Source organism: Prinia subflava, chromosome 5 (genome assembly GCF_021018805.1).
Source record: "Prinia subflava isolate CZ2003 ecotype Zambia chromosome 5, Cam_Psub_1.2, whole genome shotgun sequence".
NCBI lineage: Eukaryota > Metazoa > Chordata > Aves > Passeriformes > Cisticolidae > Prinia > Prinia subflava.
This window is the reverse complement of record NC_086251.1, coordinates 7,150,383-7,170,556: the sequence shown is the minus strand read 5'-3', so window position 1 is coordinate 7,170,556 and position 20,174 is coordinate 7,150,383. Positions and strand designations below refer to the sequence as shown.

Here is a 20,174-nt window from a genome sequence, read left to right as displayed (position 1 = left end):
GAAAAGAAGATAAAAACCCCACATTTGTACCGTGGGCATGCTGAAAGCTCAGGATGAGTGTGAGGGGGGAAATGGGCACTGAGAACTGCAGCTCTGTGGCAGCAGCTGCTGCAGGGGGTGTGGGGTTTAAGGGACGAGGAGCTGACGGGATCAGCTCTGGCTGCTCTTTCTTCAGGGCTGCACCAGGGCTGCCACCACAAAACCTGGCAAAAATCTCTCAAATCCTTCAGCTGGAGCACCAGGAGCAGCGTGAGAGCTCTGGATGCAGCACTGGCTTGGTCAGTGAGGCAAACTTCCCATATGGAAAATGCAGCTGCAGCTTGATATATGAAGCTGACGAGGAACTTTGTATGAACTCTGGAGAAAGTTAATTCAGAAATAATTTTTACAGCTGTGAAGAGTGGTTGGACACCACAGGCAAGCCAAATACATTATGAAACACCACTGTTGCAGTGCTAAGAAGGTTATGAAGTTTGTCTTTGTACACTGGGTTTGAAGAGGATGATCACATTTGCTTGGAAAAAAACCCATTTGCATTGTGTTCATTCCACATAACATCATTATTAAAAAGCACTGTGTAGGATGTTAACACTTGGTATAGAATCAGCTGTAGTTTAGAATAGTTACAATTTATTTTATACCTTGAGTTTTCACTTAAGCTACAACCTTTGCCAAATAGTAAAAAAAAAAAAAAAAAAAGTACAGTTGCTTGTGTGTGCTATATTTTGCTACTTGCCATTTCCAAACTTAAATTGCAGTAGAAAAACCTGAGCTGCAAGAGGGAAAACTTTACAAAAGAGGCACTAATTTCGGGTTCTGTGACCATTAAAAATCGGAACTACTGACATAATGTTTCCATAATTATATTTATAAAATAATTTCCATAATTGTATTTATAAAATAGTTACAGAGCTGCTTTTGTGAAAGAACTGGAGGTAAAAAAAAAAGCCAGAGCATGTTGAAGTAAATCAAACCACAACCTATTAGTCAGATGAAGCCAGCTATCAGAGGAAGCCTGGCAAGCCCAGTCTTAGTGAGAGCACAGAAAAAAATCCACTTTGGTAAGACTAGAACCAAAGAAAACCCAATTTTTTAAAGTAGTGGTATGTGCTGAATTTCTCATGCGACTACTGATGTTTACCAAATGTACCTGTGCTGGCAAGACTCGGGTAAAGAATAGTATTTTAAGTATTTTTTTTCTTTTAAAACTCCTCTGATCTTTTGAACTCCTTTGAGAGTCCTTAATCAACCATATTTTGAGGGGAGGGGGATTTATTGTCCCACCTCTCTCCCTTCTCCTCAAAGTGACATTTCATAGCCAGTTGTTCATCGCTGTGTTAGGCTGAAAAGCAAATAGAGCCATATGTTGTTCCAAAGATTCCTTATAAATAAATGATTTCAGGTTATTTTCAACTGCTAAAATCTATAGAGCATTTTTTTTTAAATGCAAGACAAGGTCACTGTTATACTGAGGATTTATCCACACTCACTGGAAAGGGCTGTGTAAATATCTTTGGTATTTAATATTTACATTTGACAGACAAATTGAATATTCAAACATATCAATTAACAACAGCACTGAAACTCTGTTTCCAAGTCATAATATTCCTAAGTTAAACTATTTAAAAAACACAAATATTTTTGACTGCTTACCCAATGGTTTTGTATGTTTCAAAACACTGCAAAATTTTGTCAGGTGAACTCTGTCACAGTCTCCTGAACAAGGAACCCAAAGTATTTGTTTGATTTTTAAAAGGAAAGGAAAGTGCTCACTTACATGATTCCTTTTGTTTTCCCCATCTCTTATGGATGTAATAACTGTCTCAGAAAAAACTGTTGATCCCGTTTTGTTATCTGTAACCTGATACAGGAAAAGAACCAAACATCAAACTACAGCTTTTATTAGTCCTTTGTTATTCTCAGTCCTACATCCTGCAATAATTAACCCACTTCTACCCCCTCCTTTTTTCCCATTTTGCTGTCACTCTTAATAAACCCTAATCTGAGGGGGAAGGTGGATGACAGAGCTACCTCCTTGTCTATTTAAAATGACACTGTAGAGAAGCAAACTGAGCAGGAGATGGTTGGGTTTCATTCCTCATGTAATAGCTGTAGCTGTGTCCTATTTTTAGCAGGCCCTTTTTATCAAAATAAATTATAATTTCACACTAACCTTTCATGGCAGCTGTCCTTAACACCGTGACTAGTCAAGCACAGAAGATACAATCAAACCCCAAATCATCATCATGAAAAATTACACTCCAAATCATTTTTTGAATAAACATGTAAAACTGACTTTTTTCTTTTTGAAGAAAAGGTGTGTAAGAATGGAAAGCTCACCATATACGAGTTTTCTCATACCTTATCAATTTCTTGATGAGTCTGAACAGTTCTGTTGCCCACTCTGGTTTCCGTGTTGGACTCGTTATGGTAGTTGGGAGGTAAGTCTTCAAAGCTGACTTCTGACAGCTTTTTTGCCCCTTCCTCTTCAGCTTCCATCTGCCAAATTAAAAATAAAATAAATAAAAACTAAACCAAACAACTGAAAATTAGCAAAAATGTCACAAAAGAGACCCAGCTATGCTTCTTGTGCAGGCCCCAGTGACAGACGCTGCCTGCTCCAGCTCTCCTTGTGGGCCAGAAAAACAGGGCTGAGCTAAACCCTTGGGCTCTGGGCTGGTGAGGCCAAAGTCAGTCCCTGTGAGGGAAAAAAAGGCTGCAGGCCACTGGCAATCTGGTATCTGCCCAGGCTGGTGTCAGTCGAGAGCCCAGCGCTCTGCTCTTCACAGAAAACCGCTGGAAACTTCAGGCAGGCTTTCCATTCCGACAAAGAAGAGAAAATATTCTGGCAAGAGAGAGAAACAAAAGCCCCTTGACGTCAACACAAGCAGCCCTATAGGTGAGGGTGCAGATATCCAGAATTTAATTCTCTATTTCAGTTCCTACTTTGTGGGATGAAGAAGGGTGTGACTCTTGTAAACACAAAAGAATAAATCATGTCCTTTTATTTGCAACCACCGTAACAGAGCTAGGAGGCCACGAGTTCCACCAGGATGAACAACAGGATTTTTCCCAGGACAAAATCCCTCCTTTTGGTGAGTCTGTTTATTTTAAATAACAGCTGCAAATCTTTCTAAGCACAAACCATTTACCTCCTAAGACTCTGCTCAAGCAATTCCCACTTTATGCTGCACACAGACCGTTCCTCAATCCAGAACTGACTGTAGAGTAAAACAGGCAGAAATTCTGATTCCATCCTTCAGCATCTTGGCTGCATTGTACAGAATGGTTTGTCTCAATGTGTTTGCAGCCTAAATACAGTGGATAACAGAGGCAGATTCCAGCAACCGTCCAGATGACAGACAAAGTTCAGAAATCACCTAAATATAGCAGACCTAGGTCTGTTCCTCCGGGAGGTTGTCAGTGAAAGGTTTTTGTAGACTAAGTACTTTTGGACGAGAGGAAAAGAGAACTTGAAAAAGGAGGATTCCTAACAGGGAGGGAAATAAAAAGCACACGAGAAAGGAGAATGCAAGGACAAGGTGTTTGACAGCCGTATGAGACAGCGGCTTTGGGTCTGGTCGCAGTTCCTGGCTTTGAAAAGGGTCCTGTGCACCTCTGGGACAGCGATTTCAGATCAAGGCACCCAATTACATCACAAGCAAGCTGCTTCTCCACGCATTTCCAGCCGCGGATCCTGGTTTGGGATACCCTGGCGCCTTTGGCTCCCGCCGCACAAAGGCAATCCCGCAGTTCTTCCCTCCCCTTGTCCCCTTCCCTCCCCTGTCCCTTTCCCCCGGGGCTGCCGCCGGAGCGCGGCCGCCGCTCCGCGCATCGCGGGGTGCTCCGGGCCGGGGGCTCCGGGGCGATGCGGAGCGGGGCCGGGGGGGAGAGCGAGGAGAGAGCCCCCCCCGCCGCCCTCACCTCCTGCACGGCGTTGCGCAGCTTGTGCTGCGTGTCCTCCATCAGCGCCTCCACCTCCCGCAGCATCTCGCCCAGGCTGGCGGCCCGCCGCCGCCCGCCGCCCGCCGCGGCAGCGCCCAGCGCGGCCAGCAGCGCGGCCAGCACCGCCCAGCGCCGCATCCCGCTGTCCCCGCTGTCCCCTGCTGTCCCCTGCTGTCCCGCTGTCCCCGCTGTCCACGCTGTCCCCGCTGTCCCGCTGTCCCCGCCGTGCCTCCGTGCCGCTGTCCCTCCGCGCTCAGCGCCGGCGGGCGGGCCCGGGCCGGGCGGAGCGCAGCGGGCGGAGCCGCAGCCCCGCCGGAGCCCCCGCCCTGCCGGCGGGGAGGATGCTGAGAGAACGGGGAGATGCTGAGGGATGGCAGCGCGGGGAGTTTGCCATTGGGAGCCGAGAGCTTCGTTCTCCCGGTGTTTTGTACGGGTCTGATGGAAGGAGGGCGGTGGGAGCTGCGTGGCACCTTCCATCGTGCTCTTTGCTCTCCGGCGAAGGCTCTCAAAAGATGCTCTCGGCTCAGGCACGACCTGCATCTGGATGGCCAGCACCCACTCTGACTGATTCCATTCAAATTTTTTCCAAAAAAAAATTCAGGCAACATCATCATTTTATCCGTGTGTGTCTTCCCCAGCTTCCACGTGGAAGTTCCTTCCTTCCTTCCTTCCTTCCTTCCTTCCTTCCTTCCTTCCTTCCTTCCTTCCTTCCTTCCTTCCTTCCTTCCTTCCTTCCTTCCTTCCTTCCTTCCTTCCTTCCTTCCTTCCTTCCTTCCTTCCTTCCTTCCTTCCTTCCTTCCTTCCTTCCTTCCTTCCTGGAGGAAGATAAATTTCCCTCCTTGTGCTGTACCCCAAGAATTTCACAGACATTTTTTGCTGCAGTCACCTCACAGCTCCAGGACAACGCTGCTGTGCCAGGATAGCACTGTCCTAAAAGTCCCATTTTATTTTGGAGCCTGGGTGAGAGGTAATGGTGAATAAATGCTTAAAGTCCTGAAAACTTCCTGCAAGTGCATTGTTACAATAACACCAGTACAACCCCAGTGCTCCTGGCAGGCTGAGGCAGAAGTGCAGCAGAGCTGGAGATGTCCCTGTGTCCCCACAAGGAAACCCTTCCCACAGTCTCCCAGACATCACACATCAGGCTTCTGTTCAATGCCACAGAAGGTTTTGTTCTGGACCCACCATGAATCTCAGCTTATTGGTACAATAGTTTGACTTTTCTCTCTTCTTCTTTTTTTTTTTTTTTTTTTTTTTTTTTAGATGCAAACCTCTTGGACTACACAACGTAAGGAATAAAGAATGTTAGCAGTTTTCAGGCATCAATTAATAGTTCAACTGTGTTCCATCACATCGCAGGAAGTGTGGCTTATGAAACTGCATGGCAGAGAAATATTCACACAAGATATTCCTCTTTTCCACCTCTGCCTTTGCGGTTAGGTTTCCAGTTCATACGCTGCACAAATCAGCTTAATGGTATTGACAATGCACAGGTGACACTTAGGTAACATCTAGAATTGGAACTCAGCTTTGTGCAGCAACTGAATGTTAGATCAGGCACAATGAGGACATTACAAAAAAAATGCCTGAGGCCCAAACTCCCGAAGGAGTCAGACTCCAAGGAAATGGACTAGAAGCTAGATACTTCTTGGAAATATCTTTGTGAATCTGGGCTTCCAACCAAATTGCCATAAATTCCAGAGGGGCTGGCACTCTTAACAGAATAACTGAGGATCAGAAGGAGTTTGTAGTATTGATCACCTCTTCTGGTCATTCGTCCTACTGTTTTTATCTTGTGTGATTAAAGCAACAGAGACAGCCTCTCCAATTAAAACAAAACAAAACAAAACAAAACAAAATAAAAGAAAGAAAAACCCACCAAACTCATCTGTATGTAATAGAAAGGAATCCTTTTAATCAGGCTCTCTCTACTGTTTTTTTACAGTGGGAGAAAAATTCATGTCTATTGAAGATACTGCTTCTGTATAAAAGTAAACAATGAATAGGAGGTTCTTATGTTGGACTGGAGCAAAGTCTTGTCCAGAATGATGGTAGGCAAAGGATGTCAGAGAATATGTTTTGGACTATAACAAATTTTTATTGGTAAGGGGCAACCCAGAGAGCTGAATTTTTTTGAGGCAAACTACCACAGCTAAAAAGCATCTCATATATAGCACCAAAAACATACATCACACAAAACCACACATGATCTTTTGCCGAGGTATAATTTATTCTTAGGCCTTAATTAACTAATTTAAAGAGAAGACAGTGAGCCAGAATAATCTTAGAATATATACACATATAGTTAGAAAAAGCACATTTCAGAGCTATTACATGAAAGGAATTTGTATGACTTAGATCAGTGTCAATACAAGCCCCTCGAGGTGGATTTGAGGCAAAACCAGCCCCCCTGTCACGGGGAATGCACTCTTGTCAAAGGCATCATCTGAGTCAGTGATTCTGGAGAATGGAAATCACCTTCTGCTTGGATGAGCCTGGAGACAAGAGACCATGCTCCTGAAAGCAGCAGGCAGCATACATCTTTGATTTATATTTTTCCCACACACTGTTTATTCATTTAGACACAGTATATTGTATTCTGCTTTCCGTGTTTCAAACATCTGGGTTTTTCATGTCCATTTACCAATTTAATTAATAGTTCTCTTCCTTCTCCAACAACTGTGCTGTGGGCAATCAATCAATTGGTTAGCTGCAGAAAAAAAGAATAGCAAGACGTTGTAAGAATGCTTTTCTACTCACATGAGGTTTTGCAGTATGGAAACTTGTAAATGTTGGGACAAGAATTTGAAGTTACTGGATTATTGTAAATTTTTCTGTTAGTTAAATTATTATATGTCAGGGAGCCATTAAACCCTGACCTACCATCACACAGTAAGTCTTTGACAGTTTCCTCAAACACAGCCCTCATGGGGCAGCTGTACTTTACTCAGGAAAAACAGAATTATCCAAATACAAATATTGTTCACTTTTAATGGCTCATTATTTACCAAGGTGGCAGCTATACACCTGAAACATGAGCATACTTTGACCCATTTTTATTGCTTTGTAGACTGTATTTTCTTTTTAAGGTACTCCAGGTTTTACCTGGTGAAGACCTAACTAACCCCCAGTGCTTTTTTTCCCAAGTGTGCCTCGCATTGTGTCATCTCCTCATGGCCAGAGCAGATGGAGCAGTGAGTCACCCACCTGACCTTATCAGAGCTGTGACAACCAGAGACCAGATGAAACCTCCAGCCTGGATCTGCTCTCCAGCCCACAGGAATACAGCACATTGAATTTGCTCTGACTCACACAGACTGCACAGCCTGGGAAGGACCCTCTGCTGCTGTCACAAGTGCAAATCATGCGCACAGGCAAGCAGCTGTACTCTAGTACCTTGGGTTATGTAACCAAAAAAAAAAATGTATTCTAGTTCATCTGTAGAAAGCAGTTGGGAGATGTTTTCTTTTTCTTTATCTCTTGTAACTCCAGGGGGAAGGAGGTGGATGCCTTCTGACAATAGGGCAGCTGTTAAAACCAGGTGGGGCAGTGTTTCTGATCTCTTTCATCAACTTTGTCCACCCTGGGGGATATCTTCTGCAAATGGGCCAGTAAGGCCCATTGACAGGCACATTACATCAGTGACATGACACATTCCATCATCCCATTGTGAGATGCTCCACCCAGTGGGGAGGAGCCAACCATTCCCTACCCAGATAAAAATGGGGACACAGGGACCCCAGACATCCCCCTTTCCCACTGGATTCCCAGAGGAAGACTGGGCTCATCTCACCACCACTGAACCTGTCTACAGGATCATCTCTGCTCCAACAGAACCACATCTGTCACTGCAGGATTTATTTGGACTGCTTCCAACACCCTGGCCAACAGGGTGTCAGGTCGGGTTTCTGAGTCCGTCAGGGTTTGTTTGTTTGTTTGCTTGCTTGGTTTTTTGTTTTTGGGTTTTTTTTATTACTGCATTTTCATTTTCAATATTCCTAGTAAAGAGCTGTTACTCCTCTTCCCATATTTTTGCCTGAAAGCTCCTAATTGTGAAATTGTAATAATTTGGAGGGAGGGGGTTTTTACATTCTCCATTCCAAGGGAGACTCCAGTTTTCCCTGACAGATACCTGTCTTTCCAAACCAAGACAGATGGGAATCTTGTTGCTTCTCCAATATATTGTCCTTGTGCATTCAGATGTGTAGATGTGGCACTTACAGATGTGATTTAGTGATGGGTTTGGCAGTGCTAGGTTAAAAGTTGTTAAGGTCTCCAAATAACTCTAAAGATCCTTTCCCTTGCCAATGATTCCATGATTTTACACCATCAGTGTACACTTTAAAACCCCCGCGTGCCATTTTTTCCCAGCTTCCCAGGAAGTACAGTATTAATGAAAATGTTAATTCTTTTTACACAAGTGTGCACTTGTTTTTTCTGGAGAGGGGGGAGGGTGTCAACTGACAATCCACAGCTACAAACACCCTCATGAGGACTGTGGTAATAGTTCATGCTTTTAAGGCTTTGTGGTTAAGAAACTGCGAGTGAAATACAGAAGCTGCACTTTCTGATGTTTAGCAATATCATAAACATATATGAAGTTAGGAGGAATATAAATTTATATATTAAATCATCAAATCGTAAGTTATAATTTATTAAGACCTAAAAAAATGGGCCTTTCGAATTAATACACTGTGAGTGTTATTATTCAAATTTTCTTGTTGTTTATTACATCGCCAAAACTTAGTTTAATATCATTGTCATTTCAAAATAAAGAAATATGCAAACAAAGTGATAGAACTTTGTAAAAAAGTAATTCATATACTCATATTTCCCATTTGCTATTTTAAATGTTTTCAACATATTTTTCCTGTGTGTATCTAACGTCACATTGCTAATTTCACAGAAGTCAGAAAAGAATCCAAGCCAAAATTAGGCATTGTAGTTTCACAGATTTTTGCAAATTTGCCATTATTTATACCCACGTAAGAGGAACAGCTGCAACATTTTGAGTTAAAAACTGCCTGCCATTCTGAATTAAGGTATTTTGTACATCTTTCCATTATGGAATTGAAGCTGCCTTGAATTAGTATTCCTTCAAGGATGGGTATTGCTGCCTTTTTTTAAATTTTTTACTGTTTCATGCCACACAGTTTTTAGTGGTTGTTATGGTGAATAAGTTTGTGTCTTACATGAAAGAGAACAGAAATCCCACAATAAAGGTTAGCCATTCACAGCTGGCTGCTTCCCTGAGGCTACAAAAACACACGAATCCTTCATTTGGAAAGATCTGACTTTTAAAATCCATAAATCAAAGATGCTCTAATCCCTTTGCTCAACCCAGGACCAGCCAGTGTTCTCAGCTGACCGTGTGTCTTCAGAGCTGTGAGAGGCAGTACAAAGCCACTGCCACACTGATATTTAACTTGCACATGGTCCTTGTCAGGGTACACAAGAAAAAGCCACTGAATGGTTCAGAACAAAGAAAGGCATTTCATTAAGGAAATCTAGGTGCCTCCTCCATCTCGACTTTCTTGAGTCAGTGAATCATTATGCAATCCATTTTTTTTCATTAGTATGTTTTTTAACTTTAGCACTTTCCTGTATATTTGGCTCCTTTTCCAGCTTTTTTTTTTTCCCTCCTATATTTTCCTGGCAAGATGTTTACATAAGTTCCTATTGAAATATGGAGGGCAAAGTTCGTAAACCATATGGAATATCATCTGAAAAAAAAAACCAAAAAAACCCCTGAAGCACATCCCTCTGTAAGTTCACATTCTCTGCAACCCATTGGAACTATTATTCTTCATTAACTTTAACACAAGTTCATTATAGAAAAAAAAAATTAGCCATTTTCTTTTAAATTCAGGATTTTTAAAAATTTGAAAGTAATGGACTGTGGTATCCTTTGTTGTTTTTGACATGAAATTTTTATTCTTTATATATTATTTGTATAAACATATATATTGTTTACTGTTTTATTGTTTATATATTGTTTATGCATAGACAATAAAATTTTTATTGTTTATATATTATTTATATGGGGTTATATAAACAAAATATTGTTTATATTGTTTCTATAAAAAACTCAAAAATCTACTAAAATACAGAATTGAGACTGAGTCATCTACAGGGAAAGGTTTTCATAGGCATCCTGATTTTTTTTAAAAAATCAAATGCTTCTGTGTTGTTCAACACAAGGGTGGATTCTACTTTTGATGGAGGCCTGAATCCTGCTGTTTAAGAATCAGAAAGGATCTGGGGCAGAGGCAAGGACCAAACTATGAAAATTAAAACAAATTATTTGGAAATGTTGGATACAAGTGGGCCAAAGTGCTACTGTGGAGTGAAATTTTTGTGGTCACAGTACAGGAACAGGGGCTGCCAGCCCCATGCAAAGCAAAGCCCGTGTGACACTGACTTCACCAGTGGCACAAAGGGGAGATGAAATGTGATGGATAAAATGTGCTGGAGGAGCGGCATGTGGGTAGCAACAGCAACAAGAATTGCTGCAAGAACTGTGAAAACAAACAAGCGATAACACGAAAGCAATCTGGCCAAATCTCCTGGAGCGTGGAGGCCGTCATCCACCCTAAAATGCTGTTAAAAGTGACCATCAGAAACTGCAAATAAGCACTTAGAGGAGAGGGTTCAGCAGCAGCAGATGGTGCAGCTCTGCAGCTGGAAGGGAGGGCGGCAGGATTTGCCATCATTGCCATCGGAACGTGTGTGGCTGCACGGCAACAGCTGAGGAGCATCCCAGGCTGCCACAGAGCCTCTGGGACAAGCACTCAGCCACAGAGGCACAGAGAGGACTGCCCAGGGAGCTGCAAGCCCTGGGGATGTGTTCCTGGTGCTGATCTCAGACTCGTGCACAGGCAGGGAAAGGAGGGATGGTTGGAAGGAGTTTGGGTCGCGACACCAGATTTGTCAGAAACAGGCTGTCAGAAAGCAGAGCAGAAAGGCAATGATGTGACTAAGCTTTAAACAGGGAAAAAGCAACAGATTCACAATGCCTGCTGAAAAGCAGAATGTTCATTAGCTGTAGGGGATAAATGGGAGGAAAAGTACATGTTGTGGAGAGAAGGCAATTAACCAGAAAAGAAAATTCATCAAGAATGCCTCAAAAGCGTTAACAATGGCCACTTTATTATGGGCTTATTCAAGAGAAGAAGAAACACTCAGGATTGGCCCAAAACGGATATTGGAGTAAAAGAAATCATCATTTTTTCAAAAGAGGGAGAATGTGGGGAAACTGAGGGAGCATGATGTGTCTGGCACAGCCAGGCAGTCAGTGACTGATTCAGACACAGTCATACTTCAAAATAAACCAATGAATCAACACATTGTTAGCCTGAAGCACAACCAGTCACAGCAACTTTCTGGAGATGAGTTCAGGGGTGCAGAGCAGGTAAGGGATTGTCTCAGGGTGAGACAACTCAGGGACAGTGCAAGGAAGGGCTCATGGCACTGAGGGCTTGCCCGTGGTGACCGAGTTGTTTTCTGGGCCAGTGACACAAAGCACGTTCTTTTCACTTATGAAGCCTTTTCGTTTTTGAATGTGACTTCCCCGGCCTTTGGAGGTGTGCTGGTCTTCCAAGAGTCTGCTTTCTATTTCAGCATCTCTGAGCATCTTTCTGGGCTTCTGAACATCAGCAGGTTACAGGTTGTGCCCTTGCCCCTTGTGGAGAGTACCAGCTTCATGGACCGATGGAAGAGTTCCCTACACCTGCGTGAAACCTCTGCACTCACCACAAGGTTTTGTGCTTGCTGCAGTGAATGCTCCAGGTTTTAGCTGCCCCTCCAGCTGCAGCATGAAATTTTGACTGTGCAGAGCCTGTCCTGACCCAACAAGGAGTTTGGCACCAGCAAAGGGGGCTAACAGCACCACAGACACCTAAGAGCTGACTGACCTCTAAGGTGATAGTGGCAGGAGACAACTCCTGCAATGCAGTAATAAGAAGGGCAAAACATTGTAGAAACTTAATTCAATTTTGTGTTAAGATGTTAAGACCTTTTTTTTTTTTTTTTTTTTTTTTTTTTTTTCTTTTTCTTTTTCTTTTTTTTTTTTTTTTCCCTGTGACCTCTACTCTGGAACAGAATCTGGGAAGGAAATAATAAGAGGTTTCATTTATTTGGGTTTTGGTAATCCTTCAGCAGGGCTATATCACCTGACAACTCTGTTGCATATGTGCCATGAAAAAACATCTTGCTGCAGAAATAAATGAGTGATAAAGTAAATGCTGCAGCCAGAAGTTTCTGTTTTACTCCTTATCAGAACAAAAAGTACTCTGGGCATGCAAGGAATCTTTGATTTTTACACCCTTCCATATTTCAAGGCCCATGATTTGGGTCCTCCCTTTTTTCCTAGGCTGACACAGCCTCAGGCCCTGTGGCCAGGAGCTGACTGGGGTCATGGCACTGGAGCTGGAATAAAACCTTCAGCACTTCAGCTTCTCCATTTCACAAGGCTGCAGCCTTGCTTACAGCTCTGACTGACTGCTCCCCAGCCTCCAGTCACACAAACACTTTCACCACCACTGATCTGCCAGGTCCTGCCAAAGCAAAGCCCAATTTCCCATCCTGCTGTAGTTCATCCTTGTGGGATGTACCTGTGGGACAGAAAGAGACACTTGTGTCTCATTTCCTAGAAGGTCATAATGTTGCATCATTTGGGGCAAAAGATAGCTTAATAAGCCATCTATCTCAAGGTTTTATTAGCAAAATAATGTGCTATTCAAAGGACAGGTTTTCCTTTGGATTTTTAAGATACACGTGTTTCTTTCCAGCATAATTCACAGAGGTGGGTGGATTTGTATGTATCTGCTGCATGCACTGGACTAGTCATGAAAGAAAAAGGTTTCACCCTAAGTTATCCACTTTTGCAACACTGCAATATTGAATCCATTCTGAATTTTTTTTTCCATTGCAGTCACAGCCTCCCTCTGGTTTCTTCTGGGATAATTGAAATTAGGGTGGGAGGGTTAACCTGAAAGCTGATCTATGCCACACACCAAGCTCAGTGCTGGGCCTAAGCCTGATCAGAACTGAGTCTGCTTGGTCTGAAATCATTGGTATCTCTACAGAGATTCAGTTGGTGAGAATGGCTTTTAAATAACATTCAAAACAGCTGTAGGCTCTGAGGAGTTTGATTAAAAATGTTTCCCTCTCTCCCATGGTGGGAATGATGTGGAAGGATAAAGATGTGCTTGTGTGATAAGGGGCTGGGAGAATGAGACTTGCTGTTGAACAACACAAACCGTGATACTGGTGGCATTTCCATAAAAAGATAAGAGAAGGTCATACTTGCACTGTGGAACACAACAAAGCCGTAACAAAAGCATTTTTTAGTGAGTAATATTTTTGTTTTTTGTAAATGCCAGTGTTAGAAATGACTCATTATAAATGACTGCCTTTACTCTTGTCTATAATTCACCTGCTGCTTTGGGCTGGTTCTCAGCTGCTGTGCAGTGCAGGAGAAGGGGACACAGGTGACCTCAGCCCTGATCACTCACAGCTGTGTTCATTGCCCAATGCAGCCTGGCCCCTGATGAGTCACAGCTATAGCCAATAAGGATGAGTGAGATAAAAGAGGAGGTGAGCTGCGGTGGGTGCTTCCTCATGGAGGAGGAACATTGAGGGGCATGAAGCAGAGAATCATGAAGGAGGCTCCTGGGGAGAGAGAATCCCTGCTGTGAGGTCAGTCTGGGGCTGCAGTTAGAGTCTGCAAGGAAAACCTGCAGCAGGAGCTTGCTGCAGCCAGAGTCAGTGAATGGTTGGGGTCAGGAGGGCTGAGCTGTAAATAGGAATAAAGCAGGGCCCTTCTCATGCTGTGATAAACCAGCAGTCTGTGCCTTGGCTCCTCTCTACCCTCTAACAAGAGCTGCTGCAACAGTGCAGCACTCTCTTTTTTTGCTCTGCAGGGCTGGAAAACAAAAGTGGTTTTTAATCTGGGGGCTCTGCTGAGCTGCATCAGCTGAGCTTCCTGATGCCTGAGCGTCTCCTGAGAGGTGTCTGCACTGTCACAGGCTCATCCCTGCCTGAATGCAAAGGCTGCTGAGCTCTGTCCCTGGGGCAGCCATCCTGCCTTTCCCCTGTGCTGACCTTTCTTCCCTTTGGCCACAGCTGCTGGACTGTGATTATGGTGTTGTCTTTTGTAGTTGTAGGAGAGTATCTCATACTCTCTGCCTACTTCACAGCAGGCTTTCACCTGTGGTATTTGTCTCTGGAGCTCTTTCATTCTGCATGTTAGAAAAGTGACCTCAGCATTGCACATGCATAAACTGAATTTAGGGGGTTTTGTTTTTTTCTGGTTTTGTTTATTTTTTAAGATATGTAATATCAAGAAAAGCCTTTAAAACGGGTCTTCTGATTATTTTTTTTCCAATGGTGGGTAGTCAAACAGAGACATAAGATGGTCCCCACACTACTTGCTATTTTAAGTCAATGGGATGTTATAGTTTGAAGAAGTAGCAATTTTCTGATAAAAACAAAAAGAGACCAGGCAAACACATCTCTGAAAACATGATGTTACAGAGAGCACCTTGTTTGATAGTAAAAGTTTTATTTAGCTTGTCTTGGACAGTGATTTCTGGCAGTTCCACTGGGTTATATCACTGGTGCTGGAAAGCTGTGTCAAGAATTAAACTTGTATTGGTTACTAACTGATGGTTTATTTCAGAAAAACTGCAGGCTGTGGACACATTGTCAGTTTTCTTACTCATGCTGTGTACAAGCAAGGAGATGGGGTTGTAGCTTAGGGGGTTTTATACATATTCTACCTTAAAGCATGCCTCCAATTTGCCATTTGAAATATTTTTGAATAAGCAAATTAAGAGTAGGACAAAAGAAAGCACTTCAGAGAATCTGAATTGCACCCGATACTAAAAGAAAAGGTAGTTGTGTCAGAAACACAGTGGAGACCAAGGGGTTAATTTGTTCTGATGGATCATCTCTACATGCTTTTCCCAGTCACCAGCTGAGTTATTTCTCAAATGCCAGCCAAGAACTCCTTGCAGCTGGCAAAGAACCACAGTTATCAGTGTGATGGAAAAGGGGTGAGACCAAAAAAAACCCAGCAGTGTGTCCCTGTTGATAGTGAGGTGTGGGTTCCTGTGCCCTTATCCAATGTGTAGGTGTGAGGAAATACTAAATAGTTAACAAAGATAACATTTAGGGAATAAATAGTTAACAAAGAGAACATTTCTGCAGTGATTCAGCTCAGTGGTATTTGTGATGACTTCCTGGGTCTCTGGAACATGTTTTGTGCTGTGGAGTGTGTGAAGTTCATGCACGACCTGTGGAGCTCGTGGGTGACCTGGCTTCCCTGAGGCTCAAAGGAAGAAAGCCCATTTTAATTGTAAATGATCTCAAAAAATGCCAAACCATTCATTCTTTGGTGCTTTTGGGTATGGCACATTAGGAACACGGAGAGAGTACAAATGAAATCCTGGTAAAAGGAGACAGAAATCTTTTAAAATCATGACTGTGTGTGTTCAGCCTGGCGAAAAAGGGGCTGAGGCAGACCTTGTCACTCTCTAGAACTGCCTGAAAAGAGGCTGTGGCCAGGTGGGGATCAGCCTCTTCTCCAAGGCCAGGAGAGTTGGTGGAGAGGAAATGGCCTGAAGCTGCCTCAGGGGAGGTTTGGTGGAATATTAGGAAATAATTCTTCACTGGAAGGGTGGTCAGGCTGCCCAGGGGAATGGTGCAATCACCATCCCTGAAGGGATTTGGAGGCTGTGTGGATGTGGCACTTTGAGACATGGTTTAGTGGGATTTGCCAGTGCTGGGTGAACAGATGGAAGATCCTGGAGGTCTTTTCCAGCCTAAATGGTTCCATGAATCTTGAGAACAAAGTGAGTGGTTTTAGCAGATCCCCAAATCTGTGCAACAGAGGGTGAAAATAATGCATATTTCCATGTTCTGATGCTAGCACCTGTAAAGAAAAGAAGATGTCATAAAACTCAAAATTTTGCAGTTTCTTATTATTAGGATAAGTGACTACCCCTGTAGGCCTTGTTCCCATTGCAGAGACACCAGAAATACAGGGCTGCAGAAAAGGATTTTACACATACACAAAATGCAAGTTTCTGATTTTCAAGCAAATCCTTTATAGATGTATTTTGCAAATACTTCTGGAATGTATGACTGAGTTTAAACCTCGTTTTAACAAAAACCAGAGAAACTAGTCTGTGCCCCAAGTCTTGCAGGTCTGAGTTGCCTAACTTTGAAAGGGTGTAAAACTTACTTCAACTAGGGAGCAGTGGGATTTTCACTCCATTTAGGCTCTTGAATACATCTATATGTGCTTGTGTGCACAGGCACATGCTCATTTGGTCTCATGCAAAAAAAAAAATTTGGATTGGTTGCTCTTTAAACAGAGAGCCTGCCCCAAACTGCCTGTTACTGCCCTGAATCAATATTTATAACAAATTAACGCTGATCCTGTCCAGAAGTGGCGACTCTGAAAGGTGAACGAGCTGGTGCTGGTGCAGGCACGGCTCACGGGAGTGTCCTTTGGAAATATCCCCATCTAGTGGGTGTCCCTGGGCTGAGGACACACCAGGACACTGCCGGCCCACTGTTCCAACAGCAGTTGCACATCTAATATTTTCCTCGAGGGAAACAAAATTGGGACCCTCCTACTGTCTGTAAAATTATTTCCAATTTTACATGGATATTCCAAAACCTCGTACAATAGTTAATATGGACTTTCTATTATAAACTGCTCTGCTTTTTTTTCACTCAAGGGTCCATTATCCCTAAAGTCCACCAAAATATCTCTGATGGTTTGTCCAGAAATTTTCTGAATCAGTTTTAAAAGAAATGAAAAACACTGAAAAGTTTTCAGGCTTGACATACCCTCCCCACAATTAATGCTTTTCTCAGAATGTATTTTGCATAAGAAGGAGTTTATTAAGGTTTGAGAGCTGGTGTGTTTGTACTTACTTTTTACTGTCTTCAAGACAAATTAATGTGAAAAGAAAAAAATACTGTATTATCTTAATGTGAAACATGGCTACAAAATCCTCTATCTACTCTCTCCCCTATCTTTTGAGGGAGTTGTTTTTAGCTAATGAGGAAAAAAATTTTTCCTAGACCTACTAAAATTAGTAGGAGTTTTGACATTAATAGGGCTTAGTGAGGAATATTTCAGGAAGGACTCGAGCACAGCAATAACTGCAGTACATTCAGTCCCAGGGGAAATCCAGTCCTCATTCAATGGTCACGCAATTAATGCTTTCTTACTTGTCTTTCTCAGAAGGGATTAGTGGCTGCCATGGTGTAATAGTTATTTAAGGATGGTTGAATAATGGCATCTAACAAATCAGATGCCTGTTGCTGCTATTTGTCAGCAAGCCTTCAGGTCCTCCATCACCCATCCAGGCTAGGAATTTCTGCCACAAACCCAGGAGCTCACTCTAGGCAGAAATTGAGAAGGTTTTCTGGAAGGAGCCATGTAGCACCTCAGGTGGCTGGAATTGTAAAAAGTCCTAATCTCATCACATCTTTTAATGCTTATCTTGTTATCGACACACAGTTTTATACACAGGTTATACCTAGGTTTATGCACATACATTCCCAGGAAGGTGAGATCCTTCCCCTACAAACACATTTATGAGTACCTATTGCTTTCTGACTCAGTGGGCTTGTCCTGTGTATGCATGTTTTCCCTTTTCAGCAAAATCTCCCTCAGAGCCATTTCCAATCCCAAGGAGCTGTTCTGGACTGCAGGTTTGGAGGCTGTGGCAGCAGGGGGTTGCTGTCCCAGCTCCAGGCTGGCACCATGGGGACAGATGCCATGCATGTTTCTCTGGGTAGCTCTGCCAGTGCACATTAATCTTGACCTGCAGCATTCCTGCTATTCCAGCCCCGGGTCCTTCTTGTGCCAAATTTTATAGGTTATTTGTTTGCAGCTACAGCAGTGTTTACAGTGAGGCAGAAGTTATTGTGAATACCTCTTGTGCATTTTCAGCTTTCACCTTTTCCCCTGCTGCCTGGATCTGTCTCCTCCTTGGTGCCTGCTGCGAAGGGAGGGGCCCAGACACGAGGCTGGCTGCCTGGCACTGCACTAATCCCACGATTCTGCATGATCTGAATGCCAGCAGCACAGAACCCTGAAGTTAATCATTGCTCATGATGACTGAGTCAGCCTCTCTAATCCTTCTCCATCCCCAGTCCTTGTCACCGTGCCGCCTGACCTGCTTCCCCGGGGCTCACTTGTGTTGTGTGCCTGCCACACACGGCTCAGGGCCACCAGGGGAGACCATTCTGAACGCTTCAGCTTCACACCAAAACTGCTGAGAGCCAGGGATTGTGACTTTGGCCTCCCTGAGACATTAAACTTGGTGTCTCGTGCAGTTGCTCACCCCTCTCTTGCTGTGCTTACAGCAGAACCTCTTTACCTTTCAAGCAGAGAGGAGCACCCAGTTCCACACAAAATGGACCTGCAGGAGTTTTGCCTATGGCACTGGAAGCAGAGCTGCAGTCTCCTGCCACCACCACGCCTGTTCTGGATCTGCAGGAGGTCACTTTTATTTCCTTTCCTGGCATTCATCTCCCCTGGCAGAGGGACAAGCAGAACTCTGCTGGGTGACTGAGGTGTTTGCACTGCTCTTTGCTGAGGATGGAGGCTGTGCATCCCTCAGCTCGCACACCTCCAGTACATCCTGTTACAGACAGAAACTGGATGATGTGTTTTGCTCCTACTTTGCTCACCTTGTGTATTACACCGAAGAAATGAAATATGCCAAGTACTTGTAACAATACCAGAGTATGAATTTTGCCTTTCTAAAAAATCCTGTGAACTGATATGTTGATTTTTAACAGTTTTCCTCTGTTCTTGCAGGGTCTGAACAGAATCCTTTCCTCTGTTTCTTGCAGGGTCCCCCTCTTGTGCAGAAGGGACCAGGTATTTATACATTACCAGCAAGGCAAGGTAAAGTACAGAACTATAAACCACAGGATCACACTGCTGATATTTCCAGTTTAAGCAGTTAAAAAAAAAAAAAAAAAATCTCGATTTTAGTTCCTTAGAGCATCCAGCTGGTGGTGCCAAATAGCAACTGCAGAGGACATTTCTCCTGCGTTTTGAATGCTTGGAATACAAACTGTTTGGATAAAGGCTTAGACTCTTTTCAGCAACTGCCCCTCTCACTCGCAGTGAACTTAGCAGGTCAGCTTCTAAAAGTCAACTGTTGTGTGTTTATGCCTCACACCACGGGAGGTGACCCCTTCTGCTCTGATTTATTTGGAAGCTCCCTCCCTGCACGGGCTGTAGAAGATGTACAGACACGTGCATGGTCATGAGCAGTGGACGATCAGGCCCAGGACATCTTGGCCTGGCATAATATGTTTATTACTTCATAAATCACGGGAAGGCTTAAGAACACATACACCTGTTTCCCTGGGTGGTGAGTATCTCTGTACCTGGCATTTATAACTTACGTGCCCTGATGTCCTGTCCAGGCTCCTGATGAGTCCAGCCTGCTGATGAGTCAGCTTGTGACCTTCTTTTTCTGTGAAGTTCAGTGGTTAAAAGTATTTAGCTTGGAAGAAGATACCTGTTTTCAAATTTAAAAAGGGGGGCAAGGGGGAGGTGGTAAAGGAACACAGTATTATGTTTCATTGGCCAAACAGTGACCTATAAATGTGCTGGTGAGAACAGAAAATGTAATGCACCATTGGCTGCAGCCACAGTTTGTTTTCATTCTTTTTGATATTTGATTATAAGGGTTAGAGCAGGGGGAAGGGAGTGCTAGCCTGCAGTGCCACCTCTCCTGTGGCTCCCTGCCACCTGAGTCGGTGCTGATTTGAAAGGGTCGCGTTCTTTGCTGCCAGGCACGGGGCAGTGAGGAGCAAACCCCAGGAGGGCTGGTTTTGACAGCAGGTCACACTGGCAGGTATTTCAGGGAGTGTTCTGCCCTGTTCTGCAGGGTGGCACTGCTCCCAAGGGCCTCCTGCTCCCCGCTGAGGATTGCACCAGCCTTGCTTGCACAAGGCGCGTTCTGCTGAGAGGCCAAGCGGGTGGCAGAGGGTGAGTGCCAGGGCAGGGAAAGGGTCAGGAGGGTGAGTCAGGCACAGAGTGACGTGGGGAGTGACACAACCCAGCCATGCTGCCACCACCTGGACTCCAGCACTGCTGCCCTCGTGGCCCATGCAGTTCATGCGGGCACTGTGACAGTCATTTCCCAGAGAGCAGTTTCCACATCTTTGGCCAGTGAAACAGA

The 20,174-nt window shown here is 43.9% G+C and overlaps 1 protein-coding gene across 1 annotated transcript in view; it reads right to left on the bottom strand.

The window, feature by feature from the left end:
- The window catches only part of DKK3 (dickkopf WNT signaling pathway inhibitor 3), a 115,976-nt gene that overhangs the window by 21,886 nt on the left and 73,916 nt on the right, over positions 1-20,174 (bottom strand). The window contains exons 2-4 of the mRNA XM_063397922.1: positions 3,925-4,113; positions 2,362-2,499; positions 1,778-1,861 (exon numbers count right to left, since the gene is read on the bottom strand). Coding sequence (XP_063253992.1) covers positions 1,778-1,861; positions 2,362-2,499; positions 3,925-4,083 — 381 coding nt within the window. The 5' untranslated portion in view covers positions 4,084-4,113. The remainder of the gene's footprint in view (positions 1-1,777; positions 1,862-2,361; positions 2,500-3,924; positions 4,114-20,174) is intronic.